The sequence below is a fragment of the Bos taurus genome, chromosome 14 (assembly GCF_002263795.3).
Source record: "Bos taurus isolate L1 Dominette 01449 registration number 42190680 breed Hereford chromosome 14, ARS-UCD2.0, whole genome shotgun sequence".
Classification (NCBI taxonomy): domain Eukaryota; kingdom Metazoa; phylum Chordata; class Mammalia; order Artiodactyla; family Bovidae; genus Bos; species Bos taurus.
The window spans coordinates 69,265,029-69,291,120 of record NC_037341.1 but is presented as its reverse complement, the minus strand read 5'-3'; the positions used below and the strand labels follow the sequence as shown (position 1 = coordinate 69,291,120).

The 26,092-nt window shown below is 40.3% G+C and overlaps 1 protein-coding gene and 1 non-coding gene across 4 annotated transcripts in view; both read left to right on the top strand.

The window, feature by feature from the left end:
* Positions 1–25,849, top strand: part of NDUFAF6 (NADH:ubiquinone oxidoreductase complex assembly factor 6) — a 36,323-nt gene extending 10,474 nt beyond the window's left edge. Inside the window, exons 2-9 of one of the 3 annotated variants that reach the window (XM_025001581.2) lie at positions 2,825–2,940; positions 7,598–7,720; positions 11,881–11,937; positions 13,090–13,192; positions 14,866–14,999; positions 15,868–15,969; positions 19,339–19,395; positions 24,204–25,849. In XM_025001581.2, coding sequence (XP_024857349.1) covers positions 7,634–7,720; positions 11,881–11,937; positions 13,090–13,192; positions 14,866–14,999; positions 15,868–15,969; positions 19,339–19,395; positions 24,204–24,332 — 669 coding nt within the window. In that variant the 5' untranslated portion in view covers positions 2,825–2,940; positions 7,598–7,633 and the 3' untranslated portion in view covers positions 24,333–25,849. The remainder of the gene's footprint in view (positions 1–2,824; positions 2,941–7,597; positions 7,721–11,880; positions 11,938–13,089; positions 13,193–14,865; positions 15,000–15,867; positions 15,970–19,338; positions 19,396–24,203) is intronic. The other 2 variants (XM_059893257.1, NM_001105389.1) reach the window with 2 other exon arrangements.
* On the top strand, positions 16,580–16,714 carry LOC112449670 (small nucleolar RNA SNORA14). Its single transcript, XR_003038264.1, has one exon. It is a non-coding gene; the product is annotated as a small nucleolar RNA SNORA14 (small nucleolar RNA).
* Positions 25,850–26,092: the final 243 nt, after the last annotated feature.

Sequence of the window (26,092 nt, the reverse complement as noted above, 5' to 3'; positions counted from 1 at the left end):
CAAAAGTACTGGAGTGGGGTGGCATTGCCTTCTCCACATGAGCTGCCTTCAAATCCAAAATTGTTTTTTTAAAGTGTCCTCTTATTCTGTACAAGAAACCATTTCTCAACTGGATTGTGACACGCAATGAAAAGTGGATTTTATACGACAGCTGGCTATGACCAGCTCAGTGGTTGCACCAACAGTATTTGTGGTCTTTTTGATGATAACCATTCTGCAGATGTGAAGTGATACCTCCCTGGTGCTTACTGATGGATGTTTCAGCACCTTTTTGTGGACCTCTTGGCCATCTGTATATCTTTTTGGTAAAGTGTCTATTTGGGTCTTTTGTTTGTTCTTTTGATATCAAGTTGTATGAACTGCTTTTGAATTTTGGCTATTAACCCCTCAAAGGATTTTCATTTGCAAATATTTTCTCCCGTTCAGTAGGTGGTGCAAATGTAATTATTGATAGGTGTGTACTACTGGACTTCCTGACTTTATTACTTGTTTTCCAGTTGTTTTTGTAGTTTTTCTCTGTTCATTTCTTCATTTTGTTTCTTCCATTGTGGTTGTGTAATTGTCTTTTTACACTATGTTTGGGTTGCTTTCTTACTGGTTTTTGTGTATCGTAGGTTTTTATTTTGTGGTTGCCATGAGATTTGTGTATGTTTTATATGGTAATTATATCTACTGGACTTAAACTAGTCTTTTAAGTTCATATACATTCTAGACAATTTTTACTTCCACCCCTCATATTTTTATGTTTTTGTTATTAAACTTTTCATCTGCATGGCTGTCTCTTTACCATTTATTGTCGTTATGGTTGCTTTTACAATTTTTTAAAAAAATCTTCATACCAGCTTATTTAAAGTGGTCGATACATCTTTACTGTAAGATTTGTCTTTACTACTGGGATTTTTTTTTTTCCTCTATGAATTCTTGCTTCTTATAATCTTTTGTTTTCCACTTGAAAAAGACCCTTGATACTTCTTATAAGGTTGCTTTAGTACTGGTAAACTCAATTTTTGCTCGTCTGAGAAGTTCTTTATCTCCTTTAGTTCTGAAAGATAACGTTTCTGGGTAGAGTATCCTAGGCTGTAGGTTTTTTCCTTTTAGCTGTTTAAATATATCATGCCACTCCCTTCTGGCTTTCATAGCTTCTGCAGAAAATATCAGCTGATAGATAGCCTTACAGGGATTCCCCTGTGTTTGACTCTCTGTTTTTCTCTTGCTGCTTTTAAATTCTCTTTAACTTTTGCCATTTTAATTATAATGTGTTTTGGTGTGGGTCTTATTGGGTTCATCTTGTTTGGGGCTCTTTGTGCTTCCTATAGAAATCTGTCTCCTTCTTCAACTTCAAAAAGTTTTCAGCCATAATTTTATCAAATACATTTTCTACTCTTTTCTCACCCTCTTCTCCTGGGATCCGTATAAAGTGAGTGCTAGTACACTTGATGTTGTCTTAGAGGTCCCTTAAACTATGCTCGTTTTTAAAATTTTGTTTTCTTTTTGCTCTTCTGATGGGTGATTTCCATTTCCCGCCCCCGCCCATCACGCTAGTCTGCTGTGCATTCTTTCCTGTGCACTTTTCATTTCTTTAATTGTATTCTTCAGCTCTGACTGGTTCTTTTTAATATTTTCTGTTTCCTTGTTTAAATTCTTAGTGTGTTCATGGATTCTTTTTGCAAATTTAGTTAGCATTCCTTTTCCTGTTACTGTGAAACTCTATGGGGTAAATTTTTTATCTCTGTATCACCAGGGGTTTTTCTCAGTTTTTTCCCCTTATTCTTTCACTTGAAATATATTCCTTTGTCTTTTCATTTTGTATAACTTTGTATGAAATTAGGTAGAATGGTTACCTGTCCCAATCTTGAAGGGGCGTCCTTTTGTGGGGCTGTCCCTACGCAGTCTGTTTGTGCCCAGTTATTTTGGTGGGAGAGCTGGATCTGAAGTGAGCGTAGGTCACGTCTTCTCTTGGGGTGTGCTGGCAGCTACCACTGTGGTGGGAGGTAGGGCTAAAGATGAAGGGGCTATAGCTAAGCCAGGTGTGAGCTGGGCCTTTTCCTGGGCTCCTCCAGTGGCGGTCATCCGCGTGTCTGGGTGCGATCAGAGCTCAGGGTCCTAGACACAAGCTCTAAGGGTTGGCCGGAGCTCTCAGTGTGCGCACCCCTCTGGCAGGGCACCTCAGCCCTACTGGAGAGCCAGAGGGGCTCCAGCAGGCAGCTGGGTGGGCTGGGGTGCATGCGGGAACAGTCCCGGAAGCCACGCAGAGCCCCGGGCAGTTTTCAGCCTGCAGCGTGTCGTGCGTGCTGGCTCGGGTCCAGGCTGGCTCCCTTTTCTCTGAGTGTGTGCACACTCCTTGGCAGTGATAGCCTTTGTCTTAGTGGAGAGCAGTGCTGGACAAGAGGGGCTGGAGCAGGCATCTGGCCAGAGCTGCAGGCACTTTTCCGTCTGCAGCCTTGATGCAGATCCTGGGAGTAAGTAAGCTTGTGCACAGTCTCTGCTTCTCACAGCACTCCAGTAAGTCCCACTGGTTTTCACACTAGCGAAGGGTAATTGTCTTCCCAGGGTGGATCCCTGAGCCTGTGTGTGATATTCCGCTCCTCCTGTGTCCCCTGCTAAGGGCCTAGGTCCCAACCTCATATGTGTCCCTCCCATTCTGCCCACTCCATTGGTTGTAGAAGAGCCTCTCTTTGCCAGTTTCCAGGTGGTTTTCAGCGATGTAGATGTATTTTTGATGTGTTCACTGGGGGAGAAGTGAGCTCAGTGTCCTCCTGAAATGATTAGTCTTTTAAAAAAGTTTTTTTAACTTATTTTTTCTTCTCCATTATGTTTTTTATAGGGTATTGAATATAGTTCCCTGTGCTATACGACAGGACCTTGTTGTCTGTCCATCCGATACTCTTGCATCTGCTAGTCCCAGATTCCCAATCCATCCTTCCCCCTTGGCAACTGCAGGTCTGTTTTCTGTGTGTGCCTGTTTCAGTTTTGTAGATAAGTTTATTTGTGTTGTATTTTAGATTCCACAAATAAGTGGTGTCACATGGTATTTTCTTTGTTTTTCTGATTTCACTTAATCTGATAATCTGTAGGTTCATCCATATTGCTGCATGTGACATTATTTCATTCTTTTTTATGTCTGAGTACATCAAAGCTGTATATTGTCACCCTGCTTGTTTAACTTATATGCAGAGTACATCATGAGAAATGCTGGGCTGGAAGAAGCACAAGCTGGAATCAAGATTGACGGGAGAAATATCAATAACCTCACATATGCAGATGACACCACCCTTATGGCAGAAAGTGAAGAGGAACTAAAAAGCCTCTTGATGAAAGAGGAGAGTGAAAAAGTTGGCTTAAAACTCAACATTCAGAAAACGAAGATCATGGCATCTGGTCCCATCATTTCATGGGAAATAGATGGGGAAACAGTGGAAACAGTGTCAGACTTTATTTTTTTGAGCTCCAAAATCAGTGCAGATGGTGACTGCAGCCATGAAATTAAAAGACGCTTACTCCTTGGAAGAAAAGTTATGACCAACCTAGATAGCATATTGAAAAGCAGAGACAGTACTTTGCCAACAAAGGTCTGTCTAGTCAAGGCTATGGTTTTTCCTATGGTCATGTATGGATGTGAGAGTTGGACTGTGAAGAAGGCTGAGCGCCGAAGAATTGATGTTTTTGAACTGTGGTGTTGGAGAAGACTCTTGAGAGTCCCTTGGACTGCAAGGAGATCCAACCAGTCCATTCTGAAGGAGATCAGCCCTGGGATTTCTTTGGAAGGACTGATGCTAAAGCTGAAACTCCAGTACTTTGGCCACCTCATGCGAAGAGTTGACTCATTGGAAAAGACCCTGATGCTGGGAGGGATTGGGGGCAGGAGGAGAAGGGGACAACAGAGGATGAGATGGCTGGATGGCATCTGACTTGATGGACGTGAGTCTGAGTGAACTCCGGGAGTTGGTGATGGACAGGGAGGCCTGGAGTGCTGCGATTCATGGGGTCGCAGAGATTTGGACACGACTGAGCGACTGAACTGAACTGAACATTCCATTGTATGTATGTGCCCACATCTTTAAAGGATTACTCTTGATGCTGTATTTAGAATAGACCATATGCCATGGGATCTGAACACTAAACATTGAGAGAGACCCACCCAGCACCAACACCATTAAAAATTTTTTTTTTTATTTGGAAATACTTTCATGCGCACAGGAGTAAGAATAGTACGAAGAATACCGATATGCCCTTTTGTTAATATTTGGCCCCATTTGCTCTATCAAGTTGTTCTCCTTCTCTCTGTCTTCCTTCCTTTCTCTCCCTCTTTTTCTCTCTCTGTATACACACACATGTATATGTACACACATTAATGCACTGTGTTTCTTTTTATGAATCATTTTACTGTAACTTGACTACACCATGCCCCTTTACTCATAAACTTGAGCGATATTTCATTAGCACAAGAATATTCTCTTTCATAACACTTACCAGTTTGAGTAAATTTGAGACAGATACACTAGTTTTATTTAATCTACCTTCTGGTTTCCAGTTTTGTTGAACGATTGAATGATGTTTTTTATGGCATCTTTAAACCCTTCTGTACAGAATCCAAACTAAGATCACATATTACATTTAAGCTTTCATGTCTCTTTTGCCTCCTTTTATCTGGAGCATTTCCACAGCTTTTCTTTGTCTTCTATTAAACACTGACATTAAAAAAAACCATATTGTTCCTTTAAAAATCTTGAATATTTCTCATTTGGAGTTTTTATCACAATTATATTATACATTTCTAATCTAATACTTAATGTCTTAATGGTGTATGTCCTTCTCAGGGAATCACAATGAGGCATGACATGGCTGTGTGCCTCTTATTTGTGATAGCAATTTTGGCCACTGGTCAAGATGTTAATATTTTTTTCCTGTTGAATGTGAGGAGACATTCTAAGACCATGGTCCTCATCAAAATTTACCTCATATACAGCCAATAGGTACATGAAAATGTGTTCAGCGTCACTTTGAGAGAAGTGCAAATCAGAACCACAGTGAGGCGTCACTGCATACCTATTAGAATAGCTGTCATCAAAAAGACAAGAAACAACAAACGCTGAGGCTGTGGAGTAAAGGGAACCCTTTGCACTGTTGGTGGGAGTGCAAATTGGTGCAGCTGCTATGGAAAATGGTACGAGATTCCTAAAAGATTAGAACTACTACAAAATCTAGTAATTCCATTTCTGGGTATTTAGCCAAAGGAAATGAAAACACTAATTTGAAAAAAATAGTTGCACCTCCTTGTTCATCACGGCATTATTACAGTAGCCGAGGTTTGGAAGCCACCCAAGTGTCCGTTGGTGGATGACTGGATAAAGATGTGGTTTATCGGGACTTCTCTCGTGGTACAGTGGATAAGAATCTGCAGTACAGGGGACACAGGTTCGATCCCTGGTCCAGGCCGATTCTCCATGCCGTGGGCAACTGAAGCCTATGTGCCACAGCTGTTGAGCCCATGAGCTGCAGCTCCTGAAGCCTGAGCGCCCTAGAGCCTGCCCATGGCAACCCCTGAGTCCACCTGCTGCATCTGCTGAAACCCGGCCACCGTGGAGCGTGTGCTCCACCACGGAAGCCACCGCGGTGAGAAGCCTGTGCACTGCACCAGAGAGTCACCCCAGCGCACTGCAACTCGGGAACGCCCGTGGGCAGCAACGAAGACCCAGTGCAGCCAAAAATATAAATATGTAAATATATTCTTAGAAAAGATGAGGTATATCTACACAATGAGTTATTACTTACCATAAAGAAGAAGGAAACCTTGCCATTTGTGACAACACAGATGGACCTTGAGGGCTTCATGTACGTGAAATGAGTTTGACAAAGACAAATACCATACGATCTCACTTATAGTGGAATCTAAAGCAAAAGCAAAACAAACAAACAATTCGCAAGCCCGTAGATACAGGGAACAGATTGGTGGTCGCCAGAGACAGGGTTAGGACATGGGTGAGAGGAGTGATTGTGGTTAAAAAGTAGAAACTTGCCATTGTAAGTAAATAAGGCGTGGGCATGAGTGCACAGCTAATACTGTTACTATGCATTTGAAAGTTGCTAATAGAGCAGACCTTAAAAGCTCTTGACATACACAGATTTCTAATTTTGTGTGGTGATAATAGATATTCTATGGTGATCTTTCACAATATATAGGTAGGTAGGTAGGTAGGTAGGTTTAGTTGCTCAGTCATGTCCGACTCGTTGCGACCCCATGGACTGTAGCCCACCACGCTCATATCAAATCATGTTGTATACTTAAAGCAATGAAACTGTTATGTGTCAATTATAGCTCAGTTAGAAAAAATTTTCCTCCTAGATTTAGCATGCATTGATGATTCTTGCCAGAACTTAACAAGGCCATTCTTAATCAATAGTAAGTTAGGGAGAGAGTCTAGCAGTCTTTTAAAAAGTTAGTGAATGAACGAGTGAGTTTATTTAAATGTACCACAGTAAAATTCACTTTTTGTGGTATATAGACCTATAGGTTTTGAAAACTGCTTCAAGTCCTGTAGGTACCATCAGAGTCGTGATACAGAACAGTTCCATCAGCCTGAAAGATTCCCGTATGTGTCCCTTTGCAGTCAGCCCCTGCCCTCTCCACAGTCTTCTCCATGTGCGTGAGATAAGCTTCTACCTTTTTGAGCCATAATTTCTGTATTTGTAGAATGAATGTGTTGATAAGGACCCTGTGAGTTTGTTCTGATGATTGTGATCAGGTAACATCATGGTACCTACACAGGGCCTGGAACTTGTAGACATTTGATAAACAATATTTCCTTCTCTGCTTCCTCTGAAAAGCCTCTGGTTCTATTTACTAGGTTTATCGTCAGAGTTAAAAAATATTTTTGCTATCACTAACCAAGTGAGGATTGTTTTTCTTCCCTTCCACTTATTTTTTTAAAACTCCACTGGAAAATTTCAATCATATATAGAATGCAGTATGTCCATGTACAGAGAGAGAAATATAATGAACCCTCATGTACCCCGTCACCCACCTCCAGCTGTTACCTTCTCAAGGCCAATCTTGTTTTTCATCTTTACTCCTCAGCCACATCAGGTTATTTTGAAGTTAAGTTTCAGATGAATTTTTCCACCTGCAGATATTTCAATTTGCATCTCTAAAAGAATTCACTTAAAAAAAATAACACTACTATTATTATATATTAAAAATTTTAAATAATTCCTTAATATCATTAAACATCTGGTGTTCAAATTTTCCTAGTTGTCTCTCTCTTTAAATCCGGATTCAAATAGGTCTATATGTGACTGGTTGATCTTTCTTAAATTTTTTTAAAACAAAATGTCCCCCCTCCTTTGTTTTTCCTTATAACTTTTTTAGAAGAATTGCTGGTATTTTTGAATGCAGACCTTGAGGATATTTTTGAATAAGCACCAAGTAATCTTTGGCTTTTACTTAGGTAACTCATAATGGTGACAATTTAACCGATATATAACTTCAAGGAAAAATTAAATGCAGAGAAGACTGAATTACGTGATTTTATGGTTATAAATAGTGATTTCTGAGACTCTGAGTAGTGCAGTTGTTAATGTTTTTAAACCCTGTTTATAGATTAAGGACTCTGTCTCTGAGAAAACAATTGGACTGATGCGAATGCAGTTTTGGAAGAAAACTGTGGATGATATATACAGTGACAATCCACCACATCAGCCTGTGGCCATTGAACTGTGGAAGGTAAAACAGAAACAGCTACTTTTCACTTGTAAGAATGTTGTTTAAGCATACTTTTTGTTACATACAAGTTGGATAGTGGCAATGGGGAATCTATCCTGAAAATATTCTTGGGCTCACGTAACGTTCAGATATATATTAGTTTTGACAGAATTTAAAATCATTAACAAGTAATTTACACACATCTTTAGTGTGTTTATTAAAAGAAGAAAGTCAGATATATATTAGTTTTGACAGAATTTAAAATCATTAACAAGTAATTTACACACATCTTTAGTGTGTTTATTAAAAGAAGAAAGAGGAATTTGGTCTGTTTATGTTATAAATTATTTTCCACATGTTTGGTTGCAGAATTTAAGCCCTACAAATTTTGAAACAATGACATTTTAAATTTTCTATTCTATCTGCCAAGTAGCTCCTTATTCCAGTGCTGTAGTTCATACGCTGGACTGTAGAAAATGATGCATTGATCTTTTGTGCTCTTATCATTCCTAAAGCTGCCTTGTCTAGTTTCATAGAATTGCCTCTTTGTTGATGAAGTTTAGGTATCTGAGAATGGAAGCCTATGGGCGAGGTTGTTATTTGTACACTAAGATGTATTTGGTAGTTTTACATTAAAGCTCTATGGATTCCTCATTCACAACTAGCCTTACACAGTTTAAAAATACATTGAACTAGCAGCAGAGAACAGGGTTTAGGCTCCTTTTGTCATTGATCTGTGTCCCTGTTGTCACATCGTAAGTGCCAGAAGACAGCGTCTGTCCCAGGAGCCTCTGACAGACCTGAGTGGTACACTCCTTCTCAGGTCTGTGCCCCAGCAGAGGCAGGCCCCTTTTCTTGGCCCCAGATTGACTTCACAGAACCTCAGTAATTGGAGAACCAGGCCCCTCCATCAGGGACTGGGAAGGAAAAGTGGATGGGAAGCTCTTTAGTATCGGATTAGCTGTTTCCCTTTAGTCATCCCACTTCAAGAACTTCATCCTGGCTGACTCAGTTTAAAGGAAAGTTTCTCCAAAATCCAGAAACTACTTATTTTATATACAAACCTGACTGCGTTAGAAGTTTATGCTAAGACTTGTATTGAAGATTCTGGCCTTTGTCAGGAAATAACTTGAAAGATCAGAGATTTATTTAACATAAATTTATCTTGTCTTAGCTTCATTTAAATGCCAGAAGACATATCTGATTTACAGAATGTTTACATGTATGACAATTTGTCCAGTTTTAAAAGCTGCTTAAATTTTGATGATTAATGTTGGCCAGCTCTCTGATATGACAGGTATTGCAGATTAACATGAACATTTGAAAGAAGCAGGTAGTGTTCAGAGCGGTTGTCCTGATTGTGTGTTTTTTACTTCTTCCCATTCTTCTGGAGCACATACTTATTGCGCCACTGTCCAGTCAGACTTTCCACTGATTGCTTAAAGAGCTTCAGGTTCTTCAGAAGATTAAATAGGGGAACAGAGAGTACATTCCTGCTGCGCTGTTTCATTGGTGCTTTTAGAGCACAGAATAGATGAATTCCTATAATTTCTAATAATTATAGCCATGATTTTTATTCCATTTGGCTTCTATTTGCAAAGTTTTGATACCTTTATTTAACAGGTTTTCAGCTTCTTATGTGTTTTTTTATCTTGATCTCTGATGTCCTTCAGAATCAGACAGAACTCTGTTTTGTGGTCAAGGAACTGCAGCTGTTACAGCGTCAGACTTGAGTAAATAGGAGTCTGACTTTTCAGTGGTTTAGTATCTGCTGAGTACTTTTATGTGCCAGGAATGGTGCTTGATGGTGTGGTTACAAAGATCAAACAAGCCCTGCCCTTCTCAGACATGTACAAAACAAAATGAGAGCAAGACTGAAGTGACTGAGGTATCCCAGGCTGATTCTTGGAACTGGGGGGAGAGGCCTGTGGGAGTGCTGCTGTGTAATTGTAGCAATGCTGAGAGCACTTCCAGACCAGCTCTTTGCAGCCCTCATAGCTTCTGCTGCTTTCCTGTCGGGCAAGGTGGGCTCCATTCTGCACACTTCCATCCTTTGCCACTTGCATGTGTGTTGATGAGCCTGCCAGCCTTTACATTAGTATCAGTGACATCTTAGAGTCTCAGTTGAAGTGTGGGATATCCTGGAGACTTTATGTTTCACTACTGTATTTCTTGTGAAAATATATTATACTTAGTGTTGACTTGGCACAAAAGCAGTGTTTACCTTATTTGGAAATAGCTTCAAAATTTTAGGAAGGTTACAAAAGTAAAAATCTTGTAAGAACACTTCTATGTCGTTCACTCACATTTACCTGTTGTTAACATTTTATCCTATTTGTTAATCATTTGTGTGTGCTCACTCGTGTGTGTGTGTGCTCTGGCATGATCTCTGTATATTTTCACACATAATTTTTTTAATTTTTTTAAATCATTTGAGTATAAGTTGCATACGTCATGTCCCTTTATTTCTCAATACTTTAGTATTTCCTAAGAATACAGATATTCTCTTATTTAACCAGAATAGTTACTGACTTTAGTAAATTTAACTTTGAAATAACTTTCATCTGATTTTCCAGTCATATTCCAATTTTGTCAGTTGACCTAATGATATACATTAATGTATTTTTCCCCTCCATTGTAGGATCCAGTCAGGTATTTTTCAGTCATATCTGTTTAGCCTACTTTAATCTGGAACATTTCCATAGTTTTTCTTTGTCTTCTATGACATTGACATGTTTGAAGTGTATAACATCTTTTTTTTTTGTAGTAGAACATTCCTCATTTTGGATTTGTCTAATATTTTATCCTGCTTAGATGGTTCAGGTTATGCGCTCTTGGCCAGAATACTGCATCAGTGATGTATTCTTGGAGTGTCACATCTGGAGACACATTCTGTCCATCCGTCCTTTATTGCATTGTTCATTTTCATTAACATTCAAGATGTTGTCCGGTTCTCCCAATGTGTAGTCTACTGTATAATTAGAATTTCCCTTGCAACTAATCAACTTTAAGACAATGCAAATATCCTACTCCTCATCAGTTTCCTGTGAAACGTAACATTCACTGATGGTTCTTATCCAGTCTTTACTATTATGATTACAGAGTGATAATGTCCCAACTCTAATGCTCTGTTCACATTTACCACTTGGCATGCTACTGTAAGCAACTGCTCTCACTCTCCTATATTATTTATTTGTTTATTAATTATTGGTATAAACTGCATTTTTGTCTAGTACTTTATAAATCATTGCTTGCATGCATGCTTATTCGCTTAGTTGTGTCCAACTCTTTCAGACCCTATGGACTGTGGCCCACCAAGTTCCTCTGTCTATAGTATTTCCCAAGCAAGAATACTGGAGTGGGTTGCCATTTCCTCTTCCAAGGGATCTTCCCAACCCAGGGAATGAACCCTTGTCTCTTATGTCTCCTACACTGGCAGGCAGATTATACCTCATTACTGTACTTAATTATTTGGTATTCATATAGTCCCATATTTGGACAATGAGAGTCCCTTCAGACTGGCTCCTGTGTCCTAACATGCCTCCTATCTTTGTTTTTTTTTTTTTGCACTTTCTATTTTCTGGCACAATAAAATGGTTCAGGATCCTCTCGAATCTCCCTTTTTCCAGCTCTGGAATCCCCTTTTTTAGAGTCTGTTTCCTTTGATGGAAATGGTTCGAGACCAAGATCTAAGCACTAAGTGTGCTCTTTCTTAACGGAGTGTCTTTACTTGTAAGATAACACTGTACCCTGCAGATTGTTTTCTTTGGAGCTGTATTAGCCTTTTCTTTTTTATAAAGTGGTTATTTTCATTAAATAGGGTCTTCATTTTATGGAAAGAAGTTTGTAATAAGCATGGAAGTCGAGGCATACTGCATAGAGAAGCTTGCTCTGCTTAATTCTTGTGTTTTTGTTTGTTTTGAAAGTGGATTCACTAATTACTAATAGTATAAGGAAAAGAGTAGTGAAAAAGTTTTGGATATATTATCTTTACTTGAAAATGTTTTAAAGTGTTTTCTAGGGACATTTTCTTTTTCCCTAGGTTTTTAACATAGCTCTCTGGTGATGAGTTATTACAGATGTTCCCTGGCCTGGTTTTGTATTTGGTTTGTTTATGTTATTCAGGTCTACAGAAGTCATTTGTAGTACTTTCCAAAAACTTAAAACTTTTTTTTTTTTAGGCTGTCAGAAGACATAATCTGACTAAAAGATGGCTTATGAAAATCATTGATGAAAGAGTAAGTTGCAGTTGCTCAAGTCTTGTTTTTTCTCCTCTTTTAATCCTTATGCTAATTCTTCAGGGAAGAAATGTTTTAATATGTATATTAATATTTTGGAGGAAGCAGACTTTTAGAGAACTATGCCATTTTATCTGTTCTCCATCACTGCATGCCACCTACCTCAGCTCCTACCCCGGTACCTGGAGACAGACAGGTGAACGGGCGTCCAGGCAGAGGCATGCATGTGCATATCATACTCTACTATTTTGGTGTTTTTTTAAAAATAGAAAATGTTCAGACTTATATAAAAGTAGAGAAAATAGTGTAATATACTTTCATGTATCTGTCACCTAGCTTTAATAAACCCATGTCCAGTGTGTTTTCATTTTTTTTCTACCAACTTCCCTCACTAAACCGTATTTGATTATTTTAAAGTAAACCTCAGACATGTTATCATTTGATCTGTAAATAAAACGTGTATAAAACAGATAATCAACAAGGACCTATTGTATAGCATGGGAAGCCCAGTTCCGTAATGACTGGGTGACTGAACAACAACACAGTCTAAGGTGGGGGCTTCCCTGATGGCTCAGTGGTGAAGAACCTGCGTGCCGATGAAAAAGTCACAGGTTTGATCCCTGGGTTGGGAAGATTCCCTGAAGGCCTCCCTGTCCCTTGTCATCTCCCAAAGTTTGCCCAAGTTCGTGTCCATTGCATCAGTGATGCCATCCAACCATCTCATCCCCGAAGGCCCCCTTCTGTCCTCAGTCTTTCCCAGCATCAGGGACTTTTCCATTGAGTCAGCTGGAGGAGGAAATGGCAAACCACCACAGCATACTTGCTGTGAGAACCTCATGAACTGTATAAAAAGACCTTAGACTTTAGAAGCAAGTAAAAATTAAGCCAACCCCACGTCTGTGGTGATTTGTGCATTGAGATTATTCCTGAGGTATTATTCTGAGGGGTGATTTGTAAGTAGTGAACATGTAGGATCTTATTTTATTGTGTAATAAACAGTTCATACCAATAGTTTTAATTATTTAATAATTAAATAATTTAAATTTAAATAATTTAACTTAAATAATAATTAAATAATTTCTTTAGGGGAAAAATTGTGCATTTTTAAAATAAATTATTAACCATCAAACAAAGAAAACATTTTGTTTGTAGGAAAAAAATTTGGATGACAAAGCATATCGTAATATCCAGGAACTAGAAAATTATGCTGAAAATACACAGAGTTCTCTTCTTTATCTAACACTAGAAATATTGGGTAAGTTTTTTTTTTTTTTTCTGTTTTATACTTCTCTTTCTTAAAGAAAATACTTTTTTTTAATTGAAGTATAGTCGATCTACATTATGTTAATTTCAGGTATGTAGGAAAGTGATTCAGTTACATATATACTTTTTTTTTCAGATTCTTTTTCGTTGTAGTTATAAGAGCTGAATATAGTTCCCGTGCTAAACCCTTGTTGTTTATTCTATATGATGATGAGCATCTGGCAGCCCCAGGCTCCTACTTCGCCCCTCCCACTGCTTCCCCTTTGGTAACTGCCAGTCTGTTTTCTAAGTCTGTAAGTCTGTTTCTGTTTTGTAAGTAGGTTCATTTGTATGATTTTTCAGATCCCACATATAAGTGGATCATATAGTATCTGTCTTTGTCTGATTTACCACTCAGTACGGTAATCCCTAGTCCATCCGTGTTGCTGCAAGTGGCAGCGTTTCCTTCTGCTTCTATGGCTGAGTCGTGTTCCCTTGTGTGTGTGCACCACATCTTACTCTGTTCATCTGCTGATGGACAGCTAGGCTGTTTCTATGTCTTGACTATTGTAAATAGTGTTGCTGTGAATATTGCGGTGCATATATCTTTTCAAATGAGAGTTTTCATCTTTTCTGGATATATGCCCAGGCATAAACTTGCTGGATCATATGGTAACTCTGTTATTAGTTTTTTAAGGACCCTCCATACTGTTAACATACAATTTGACAGTCTAACCAGTTTAACGTTAAAATTTTTCTTTGCACCAACTATAAAGGACTAGCTTTTCTGTTTCTTTCAAGGTAGAATGGAAATATAATAAATATATACCTTTCTTTGGAATGGAATGCAGACTAATGAAAATACCCAGATTCTCATAAAAGTACTTTAGCTGCCTCATGCTATAATTAATAATCTGGTAATTGCAGATGATTTTACTTTTTTATGCAACCCTTACTGTTTGGAAGCCCTATGACCTGACTACTTTCTTCTTTGTCAATAATACTTTCCCATGTTTAAGACAAAGGTTGAAGAAATAAAACTCTGTAAGTTTTTATGAGATTTTTCTTTAAAAAAACAAAACCCCAAACTATGGAGTTTAGATATTTTTGCTCCTTTGACTCTATTCTAAGTTGGTGAGGGCTTATTGTCATGAGGATTGTAATGGAATTATTTGGGGCAAGGACAATACCATCCATTTGAAGAAAACAATATGTCTTTATGTCAGCCTAAAAGAATAATACAAGTCCTTGCCCAGTTTCCCAGGCCTGTTCTGCCTGCCCATTCAGTGACATGTTTGCCAACGCAGTGAAAGGAGGGCGCAAAGAGCAGAAAGTCTGTTAGGCATATACTTAAAATGAGGTCATATGGAAATTGCACTGAGGAGAAGAAATGCAAGACTTGCAGTGTTTTCCACAAGAGCTGATTAAAATTCCAAATGTGCTCTTGGTATGCTGTCGTCTGAGGAAACCTTCTATTTAAAAGTTGACGTTCAGAAGCCTGTTACTGGTAAATGATCAGCTTGTCTTTGTGCCCAGTTTTGCTCACATAAATCCTGTTTTTCAGATATGAAACACAGGATAAACACCTTTTACATGTTAAGGTGATTTCCCTATGCTGCTTGTATTCACTTGTTACGCATTTGAAGAGAAAAGAGCGGCCTAATTGTTAGATTTCTGAAATCACAGGCATAAAGGATCTTCATGCAGACCATGCCGCCAGTCACATCGGAAAAGCACAAGGCATCGTCACTTGCTTGAGAGCCACCCCCTATCACGGGAGCAGAAGAAGGGTGTTCCTTCCCATGGATATCTGTATGCTGGTAAGGCTGTTACTTGGACTCCTAATTATTTACCTTAAGAATATGGGGAGGGACATTTCTCTTCTTGTTCTTTAGTCTGTTCTAGAGAAGGCAGTGGCAACCCACTCCAGTACTCTTGCCTGGAAAATCCCATGGGCAGAGGAGCCTGGTAGGCGGCAGTCCATGGGGTCGCAAAGAGTCGGACACGACTGAGCGACTTCACTTTCCTTTTTCACTTTCGTGCATTGGAGAAGGAAATGGCAACCCACTCCAGTGTTCTTGCCTGGAAAATCCCAGGGACGGGGGAGCCTGGTGGGCTGCCGTCTCTGGGGTTGCACAGAGTCGGACACGACTGAAGCAACTTAGCAGCAGTAACTTCTTTGAAACACATGCGTATTGCATTTTTGCTTCAGAGTTACCAAGTCAGAGTTTTATCAGTCAGGCATTTTAGGTCGTGGTGGAGCTGTGCGTAAGAAGGTCCAGAGAACCTTACTTGGTGTAGCCTCATTCCCTTCCAAGCAATTTCATAATTATTCCTAGTGTTCACCTTAGCCTGTTCTTTTATTTTAAAGGAGGAAGTAATCCTTAAGAAAAATTACTGTGTATGAGAACCTTTGTTTTCTGGATGAGGTTCATTATTGTCTGTTCTTTTAAATTTCTTATCCGTTTGTTTATTTTGTTCCAGGTACTACTGTCGTTACTTAGCATCTTGTTGCATGTTCTTCCTAGGAGAGACAGTGTGTTTGTGTGTGACACGTACATATAGCTGTATTTTAAAAACCAAAAGAGCATTTTACTGTACATATTGTTCTATCACCTGTTGTCTTGAGCTGAGTTAGTTTTAAGTGTGCTCTTTGATTCCTAACGTAATGCGCATTTTCCTACGTAGCACGGTGTTTCACAAGAGGATTTTCTACGGAAGAGTCAAGATAGAAATGTGAGAGACGTGGTGTATGACGTGGCCAGCCAGGCACACTTGCACCTAAAGCACGTAAGTAGCCTCCTTTAGCCGAATCATTTAGGAAACCGTCGTTTCTAGCTGTGGCTACTCCTAAAGCTTGGTTGTAGCGTTTTCTGTTTAACAGTGTGTATCCATTGCTCAGTGAAATCCCAGCAAATGTATCTCAGGGACTATTGTAAACTTTTTCCACTTTTTAAAAATCCCCCTTTCTCCTCCTCAGCTTCCTCAGTGAGGCTGTCCTGGGACTCGTCTGCTCACTGTTTCTCTGTCTCTCAGGGGAGAGTGTGTCTTCCTGCCTGGTCAAGGCTGATGCCTCTCCTCTTCCGCCCTTCCAGAACTTTACATCCTCAGCAGTTCCCAGCTGGTGTTTTCAGCTGGCCTCTCTGACAGCTTGCCCCGTTTATCTTCTAGTTTGTTGCTACTGTGTTTAGTGAGCAGCCCGTGGGACCCTTCTGTTTCTTACTTTTCCCTCCCAGTTAACCTTTTTTGAATACACGTTCTATGTGTATTTTTACTTCAAGGCCCTCACCACTGTGACCCTGCTCACCGGTCTGTAATTTGGCTTCCATCCTGCATGCTCTTAATAATCATCTCTAGTAAATCATTTCCTATTGCCACATTTGAAAGAGTATCTGATTTATTGCATTCTTAAACCCTCTTGGTAGCTTCAACCTGATTGCTTCCAGGATATGAGTGAATGCCATAGGAATTGCAGGGGAGTCCAAAGGGCTGTGCCTCTCCTGTGGCTCAGTCTTATTTCGTACCTGCGACATCTCCTAAGAGAGATTTGTAAGGGGGAAATTGTGTCACTGAAACCATGGTGGTCTTTGAATCTTGCAGATATACTCATTCTCAGTATACAATGTAAGAGCAAATTTGTTGCAGCAAGTATTTTTGTAACTTATCTAGTTTGCTCAGTCAAAATAGTTTCTGAAATTAAAATTTCCACTTAAGTTATTAAAGCCCAGAAAGTACAAAGACATGATTCTCATATTTAATACTTTGTGGTTGTTCAGTTGCTCAGTTGTGTCCGACTCTGCAACCCTGTGGACTGCAGCACACCAGGCTTCCCTGTCCTTCATTATCTCCTGGGGATTGCTCAGACTCATGTCCTTTGAGTCAGTGATGCCATCCAACCATCTCATCCTCTGCCATCCCCTTCTCTTGTCTTCAATCTTTCCCAGCTTCAGGGTCTTTTCCAATAGTCAGTTCTTTGCGTCAGATGGCCAAAGTATTGGAGTTTCAGCTTCAGCATCAGTTCTTCCAGTGAATATTCAGGGTTAATTTCCTTTAGGATTGACTCGTTTGATCTCCTTGCAGTCCAAGGGACTCTCAAGAGTCTTCTCCAACACCACAGTTCAAAAGCATCGATTCTCTGGCTTGGTCCAATTCTCACATCCATACTTGACTGCTGGAAAAACCACAACTTTGATTATATGGATCTTTGTTGGCAAAGTAATGTCTCTGCTTTTTAATATGCTGTCTAGGTTTAATACTTACCAAGTAATTTAATACTTACCAACTAATTCAGCCATAATAAGTCATTAAAAAATAAAGAGTGTCTGATTTAGGGAGGGTAGATATTTTACATGTATGTATGTGAATGTATATACATACATATATACATATAATGAGCTTCCCCAGTGGCTCAACAGTAAAGAATTCATCTGTGATGCAGGAGATGTGGATTCGATCCCTGGCTCAGGAATTCCCCTAGAGGAGGGCATGGCAACCCACTCTGGTATTCTTGCCTGAAAAATCCTATGGACAGAGGAGCCTGGCGGGTACAGTCCATGGAGTCGCAAAGAGTTGGACACGACTGCAGCGACGGAGCACAGCACCGAGCACACACATAACAGAGGAAGAAGCGACTAGACTTGATAACTGATTGGATCGTAGCAGGGTCAGGGAGCAGGAAGGGGAAGGTTTCATGAAGTTCAAATATAGATTGTGCTAGTGCCAGTCAGAGACTGCAGTAGAAAAGCAGTGGTGTACTGGCTGCTGATCAGTAGTCTTCTGGGCATCACTGAATTTAAGGGGATTCGAGGGCATTTAAGGAAGTGGGCCAAAATGCAGATTGCAGGATGACGACTGTAAGAGGAGGTCAGAACTGGAGATACAGCCTGGGGAGTCATTCAGGTGGAAGGCTTAGGGTTAAAGCTCCAGGTGTGGATACGCTGTTGTCCAAAGAGAGTGTATATTTAGACAAGAAGGCCAAAGGCTGAACCTTGAACCCACCTCCAGTTCTCAGGTAGGAAGGAGAACTCGGAGTCAGTGTGTTGGAAACCTAAGGGAGGAGCAGATTCCAAGAACGGGAAACTAAAGTCCTGCATTCCTCAGAGAGATTGAAGAGAAAAGAGGGGTATGCTGATCAGTAAATTGTGAATGATCTCGAAGAGAGCAGTTTTAGTATATGGAGTAAAACCGGAGTACAGTGGGTTGAGAATTGAGTCAGGGAGTAGAAGTAGTTTCTGACGATGTAAACAAAGGCCTGTAGACAGAAGTGGGCTTGGGGAGGGTGGAGGGTGGACATTACTCCGGGTGGGTCGAGGCTTTGTAGTCCAGGGCATTAGGGAGCTGGGTTGGATAGGTAAGATTAGATTCAAGATGCGGAGGCCTTTGAATTCTAAGATGAGTAGTTGAGACATGATCTATCAGGGAGTTAAGTTAAACAATGACTTTATGACATTAATTTGGCTGATTGTGTGACATGAATTAATGGTAGGGGAACACAGACGCAGGAAGCGTGGCTGGGAGGGTCTTATAGTCATCTAGGCAAGAGAGGCTGACATCCAGGCTGGGGAGGTGCTGGGACTGATGTGCAAATACAGTCGACCCTTGCACAACCACAGGGCTTAGGGTGCCAGCCTTCCACGCAGTTGAAAATCCACACATCATTTACAGGTGGCCTTCTGTATCCAGGGTTCCTCTGTGTGTGGCGGGGGGCAGTGGTGGTCAAAGTTGTGGCAGCTGGAAATGCGAAAACCAAATGACAGAAAGAGTAGAATTCTTGGGACTTGCCTGGTGGTCCAGTGACTGAAATTCCATGTTCCCAATGCAAGGGGCCCGGGTTTGATCCCTGGTCAGGGAACTAGATCCCACGTGCTGCAACTGAAAATGCTGCATGCCACAGTTAAAACCTGGCAGAGTCAAATAAAATAAATAATTTTTTTTTAAAGAAGAATAGAATTCTTAATATAGTGCCTTTTCCTGATTTCTTTAGGTTTGGCAAGTTAATCTCAACCAGCAGGAGATAACTGTTTTCTTGTTTTCAAGAAAGGCCCTAGCGATGCTGTTTGAAACTGCTGGTGTTGTTTTGTGTTCACTTTCAGAGGGAGAGGGTTAATTTCCAGAAATACTTGTCTTTCAAACCAGTTTTCTTTTGTCTTCCCTTTTTAGGCTAGGTCCTTCCACAGAAGTATTCCTGTGAAAGCATTTCCTGCTTTTCTTCAGACTGTAAGTAGATTAACAGAATAAGTTGTTTAATTATTAAAGCAGATGTGTATAGCCTTTTTTTTTTTTTAATAATGGTTCCAGTGCAGTTCTTTAGTCTGTAGTATTTGTTTTTGTTTTCGTCCCTTAGGGTAGGTTTTGTTGGTTAACATTCTGCTCTTGGTGAAGGTCATGCTTGTGTTCCCCAGAGGCAGGTGAGTGGAATTATCGTTAGTGCTGACTGCAGCCAGACCACATTGGTTTGAATTTGCTTTGTCACTTACTGTGGAACAAGTTCCTTAATCATTATGTTCCTCAGTTTACTCATAGGTAAAATGGGACTCACAGGATAAACCACCTCATAGGAGTGTTAGGCTGCTTCTAGCCATATAAGTATGACCTAATGGTGTACTTATTAATTTTTTTCTCAATAGTGACCATATTGTAGCACTGGTTCCTGAAAGTGCAGTGCTGAGCTGGCTGCATCAGAATCATCTTGGAAAGCCTCTTCAAAAATACTGATTCCTGGGGTCTTCTTACTAAGACTCAGACTCTTGGGGTTGTGGGGGGTACATTCCTAAGAGGATTTGTGATGATTTTTATTTTTTTAATTACCCAGGTGATTCTGATGTATAGCCAGGTTCAGGAACCATTGTTCCTGTAAAATACATTAAAAAATGAGAACAACTTCCGGTTAGTAGCACCTAATATGGGAAACAGATTCTGAGCTAGATCATGTCATACATTATTCTTCAGTGTGGTTTACTTCATTTTGTAGACCAAGGTTCAAAGATTTGTGATGTTTGAAAATGGAAAACTCAAGCATTTTCTACAGTACCAAACATATCTTCTACCTTTCTCCCTAAAATATGTTCCAAGATGCTCTTCTGTTCCTTGACATCTTTTGTCCTAGGTCTCAGATCTGAGTGTTTGAAATCATTTTGTTTCTTTATTGAGTTTACTTATTATGAAAGTAATACATTAATATTTTAGATGTTCATATAACAAGAGGCAAAAGAAGAAATTGGAATCTTTTCTCAATTCTGTCCTTTCCAGAGATAATGTCTGTTCATCTTTTCGGACTTTTTATGTTCATATAATTATATATGTGTTTTTGGTATAAATGAGACGTCAAGCCTCTCTTTCTGTGTCAACACATTCTAAGTCACCATTTTTAATTGTTATTTATTTGATCATTTGGTGATGTACCATCACCTGTTTTGAATTACAAGCCGCAAGAAGATTAAATACTGTTTTGTTCACTTTTGTGGAAAAAAAGGTTGTTCTCAACTCTGGTTGTCCGTCAGAATCACTTGGGGGAACTTTTAAAACAAAACAATGTTGGGCTTATCTCTGAACCAACTAAATCACAGTATTTAAGAGGTGGGATCTAGGCATTGATACCACTTACAAGTTCCCCCGGAAATCATGAAGTGCAGCTAGGCCAAGAACCAGTCTTTTGGGCTGGTGGCGTGGTCCCTGGCCTGGCAGTATCTGCCTGGGGTCATGTAGAAATGCACATTTGGGGGTCTGCCGCAGACCTAAAGGATCAGAGACTCCTCGGGCTGGAGCCCAGTTCTCAGTTTCCAAACTGTGCGAGGAGAAAGTGGCGGGACTGCATGACAGTCCCGGGGAGCTGCTGCTGTCCTACTCCTCATCCCAGCCGGGGCATGCATCACCCCATGTGCTGTGTGTGGGGGGCATCTGTTAATTACTTTCTTCAAAGAAAAGGTTCTGCTGTTTGAAAATGACTCGTCCGGGGTAGCATATGTTGTCCTCTATAGATGAGGTTTTCAGAAAAGTGAAGTGCTAGTGCAAGTCGCTCAGTCGTGTTCAACTCTTTGAGACCCCATGGACTATACAGTCCATGGAATTCTCCAGACTAGAATACTGGAGTGGGTAGCCTTTCCCTTCTCCAGGGGATCTTCCCAACCCAGGGATCAAACCCAGGTCTCCTGCTTTGCAGGCAGATTCTTTACCAGCTGAGCCACAAGGGAAGCCCAAGAATACTGGAGTGGGTAAGCCTATTCCTTCTCCAGCAGATCTTTCCAACCCAGGAATCGAACTAGGGTCTCCTGCGTTGCAGGCGGATTCTTTACCAGCTGAGCTACCAGAGAAGCCCATGGTTTTCAGAAGCTATATTCAGAAATTATAACATCTTTGAAAATTTCACAATGAATTTGTTACCTTGAACAATTTATTTGCCATTAGCCAGACTTTGCTTGGTGAAGGAAATGGCAGCCCACTCCAGTATTCTTGCCTGGAGAATCCCATTGACAGAGGTGCCTGGTGGGCTGCAGTCCATGGGGTCGCAAAGAGTCAAACATGACTGAGTGACTCACTCACTCAGACTTTGAACCAAATCCTGATTTGTGAATGCTTAGTTGAGCTCTAATTTTGAGGTCTGTTTCATTTGTATTTCAGTGAAATCTTCTCCTGATTATAAAAGCAATATATTCTCATAATAGAGATTTGGACAATATAAAAAGAATATTAGAAGAAAATAACTATCATACCATAAATAGCACAGTTCCTGGACCCAGAGATAAAAGCTATTTACTCTGTTCTTTTTTTTTTTTTTTAAACTTTACATAATTGTATTAGTTTTGCCAAATGTTCTTTTTTTTTTTAATGAATTTCTGTGTGTATTTAAAAATCACGCTTTAAAAAAAAATAAAAAATAAAAATCACGCTTTATATGGTAGTATCCTATTTATCAAGCATTTAACCACATCATTAAAAATATTTATTAATATTTAATGGCTGTATAATTCTTTATTATGTGCTTGCACCTTAATTTCAGTAACTTTTCCTGTAATTGGATATTATGAAACTATTAAAATGTACATAATAAAATTCTTAGAGATGAAAAGTTAATCACAATATATTGAGTGATTCAAAAAAGCAGGTTACGGTAGAGTCCAGTGGTTGAGAGTCCTCCTTCCAGTTCAGGGGACACACAGGTTTGATCCCTGGTCTAGGAAGATTAAACATGCCGCAGGGCAGCTAAGCCGGTCACCACAGCTAGAGAAGCCTGCATGCCACAATGACGATTTCACACAGCCAAAGAATGAGTTACAGAACATTATGAATAATATGAGCTTTTTTCCCCCAAAAAACAAAGAGAACATGTGAGAGCCCATAAAATACCTTCAAAGGTTTTTCTTTTATTCTTTTTTAAAGTGTTTTTTATTTGATATCTACAAATGAGTGTATCTATACGTATGCACGTATTGTGAAGCATAACGTAATGAACACCCATGAACCCACTGCTCCATCCAGGACCTAAAATGTTGTTGTTCCATTGCGCTCACGTGTTTTCCCCGTCTCATCCCCTTCTGCCTTCCTCCTCCAGGTAGCTGTCCTGGACTTGGTATTTATTATTCTAAAAATGCTTTTCCCATTTTGTATATTCCTAACCAGTATGTTGCTTAGTTTTGTTTTTGAGCTTTATAAAAATGGATCATTTTCTGTTTATTTCTTATAGGTTACACACACACACACATATAATGTTGCTAAGATTTATCCATATTATTCTATCTAAATACATTTTAATTTCACTGCAGCTTAATATTTCATCATGTGAACATTTTATTTATCTATTTGTTTCTGTCAAAGAACTTCTGGACTGTTTCCAGGTCTTTGGCAGCTGTGCGCGTTCATGCACATACCTGATGTGTGTATATAAGTTGAGAGATTCAGAAGTGGAGACTGAATTGATACGTAAACTTACTCGTTGATAGTGTATGGGAGAAACCTAGTCCTGTAGACGGGCCCCAGCCGGCTGTGGACACCCAGGTTGTGCCGCAGAACTCCAGGGGGTGCTGTGCGCGTGGGTGAGAGGGCGGTGGGGCCGCTTTGCGTCGTGCAGTGCCAAACTAGGTGCCTCTCTGTGTAATAAGTTATTGCAATATGTTAAAAATTTACAGATAGTAACATTGAAATCCATGAAGAGCACTGCCCATCGGCAGTGTTTTCTAACCTGCCCCCCGCCCCACCCCAATCCCAGGGAAAACTTTGCCGAGTTTTGTGTGATGGGGGAGCATGGCGTGACCTCTGAGGGACCTGGGATTGTTCTCCCTGGTTGCAGATTTTCTTCTAACAAGAATATGGAGACTCTGAACTTTTTCACAAAATACTGTTTTAAGCAACTTGGGCTCCCGCTCATGGCACAGTGCATTTCTGTGGAGGGTTGGGCTGGGGAGGGTGTTCCTTTTCCTTAATTGAAACACCACTTTTGTATCGGAGAAGGCGATGGCACCGCACTCCAGTACTTTTGCCTTGAAAATCCCATGGACAGAGGAGCCCAGTAGGCTGCAGTCCATGGGGTCGCTCAGAGTCGGACAGGACTGAGCTACTTCATTTCACTTTTCACCTTCATGCATTGGAGAAGGAAATGGCAACCCACTCCAGTGTTCTTGCCTGGAGAATCCCAGGGACGGGGGAGCCTGGTGGGCTGCCATATATGGGGTCGTACAGAGTTGGACACGACTGACAGGACTTAGCAGTAGCAATAGCAGTTTTGTATTCTACAGAATCTAGTAATAAAATAGGGCAAATCATTTCTTTTTTACATTTTGACCAGAACACTATAAATTACGATCCACATTAGCTTGATAGTCCTAGCTCTGTGATACAGTTAGCTTCATAACTTCCAGATTTCTTAGAAGATGTCTTTATTTTCTCTCTCTTAAAAATTCTCGTTTACAGTCTTAGCATGCAGAAGACCATCTCAGGAATACTAAAGTAGCCTTAATACCTGCTGGTTTTATTTTTGTTTCTTTAAAAGACTTAATCTATATGATCTGGTGACCATTATTCTCTTTTTCTAGGTTGCTCTGGAGGACTATTTAAAGAAAATTCAACAAGTGGATTTTGATCTATTCCACCCATCTTTACAGCGGAAGAATACTTTGCTCCCATTATCTTTGTATATTCAGTCATGGAGAAAAAGATACTAAAATAATGTTATGGCACTGATATTTATTAGTTTTACAGAAGTGTCCTTAGTTTAGGGTTCTTGTTTACACACAACAGGAACTACTTAAGGAAAAAATGAATTTATCGGGGGAGTGTGTAGGTCACAGAATGGATGAGAAGTTGCTGTGGGGCCAGGCGGCCAGGATTCTGCCCCGCCCGACCCTTGTCGGCAGCAGTGCAGACCTTCCGGGGAGTGGAGCCCGTCCCAGCTGCACTGAGGCTGCTGGCCGTGCTTCCGCCGCCAGAGGGCAGGGGAGTGGCAGCTCCCCTCCCTCTCTCACCGTTGCAGAGGAACCGGGAAGGGGCTGAAGTAGGACTGGGTTTGTATGCTGAGCAGCCAGACCCCAGGCATCCAGTACAGCTGGGAAATGCGTTTATCTAGGGATCACGAAGAGTGAAGTGAACATCAGTGTTTGAGGCCTTTATATCTCTAACATTTATTCTTTCCCACCCTGTGAAAATTTGTCCGTGATGATACAATAACTTCTTTAGGGTGGCTGACTGTCAAGGGCTCCAATCCTAATGTAATTTTAGGTCTGACTTGAAGGCTTTTACTTTTATGTTTACCTTTTTGCTTCACTCTCTGTCATCGAGTATTATCATCATGAACAAAACTCTTCTTAACAAAATGTGTGTTAATGTAAATTAAATTAACAAAATTTTGTTAAAAATTGATTAAGGGGATACTCCATTTTTAAAAACTAGTGGACTAGTTGAGCTTCCCAGTTAAAAAGCTCTGTGCCATGTACTTTGACCAGTGTTCTCATCTGATCTTCAAAACAATGAAACAAGAAATGTTTGGGGATTAAAAGTTTTAATTATAAAATACATACTAATTGCAAAAAGCAGAATTATTTGCATCACTCATAGTTGGCAGATCTGGATTGTGAATGAGTCTCCAGCTCCCAGCACTGGATTCCACCCTGGTTTCCTTTTCTTGTGTTTTTAGTGGTCTTGTCTCCTGCCCACTCTGCCTCCCTTGTACCGTTTCTCTGTCTCATCTCAAGTCTTTGGTTTCAGCTATGAATAAGTGCCTTGGAGAAGGCAATGGCACCTCACTCCAGTACTCTTGCCTGGAAAATCCCATGGACGGAGGAGCCTGGTAGGCTGCAGTCCATGGGGTCGAGAAGAGTCGAACATGACTGAGTGACTTCACTTTGATTTTCCACTTTCATGCATTGGAGAAGGAAATGGCAACCGACTCCAGTGTTCTTGCCTGGAGAATCCCAGGGACGGGGGAGCCTGGTGGGCTGCCGTCTATGGGGTTGCACAGAGTCGGACACGACTGAAGCAACTTAGCAGTAGCAGCAGCATGAGTAAGTGCCTACTTCAATTGTGAATTAATGATGGCTTAAAATATTACATTTTTGCAAATAAAACTCAACACTGAGAGCTGCTCAAGAGCAGGAATACCTTGTTTTATTCTTGGGATCCCCAGTTCTTAGTATGGCTTCTGATTTAGAGCAAGTGGAGGTTAATAAATGTATAAATGAATTAAGATACAGTGCAGTTGTTTATATTATTGTCCTTATGGATTATACTGATGGTGAAAGAAGATCTTACTTAATCCTGAAGCTTTAGAGAGCTAAAAGAGGAAAACCCATGGAAATGGGACACATTTCCTCTTGGAATTCCGAAAGGTCCAGAGTTGAAAAGTTCATTAGAGACGGTCTATTACTAAGCATTGTCTTTGGGTCTCAGGTTAAACTTGGCAGCAGTTGGCCACTAAGCATCTTAGTTC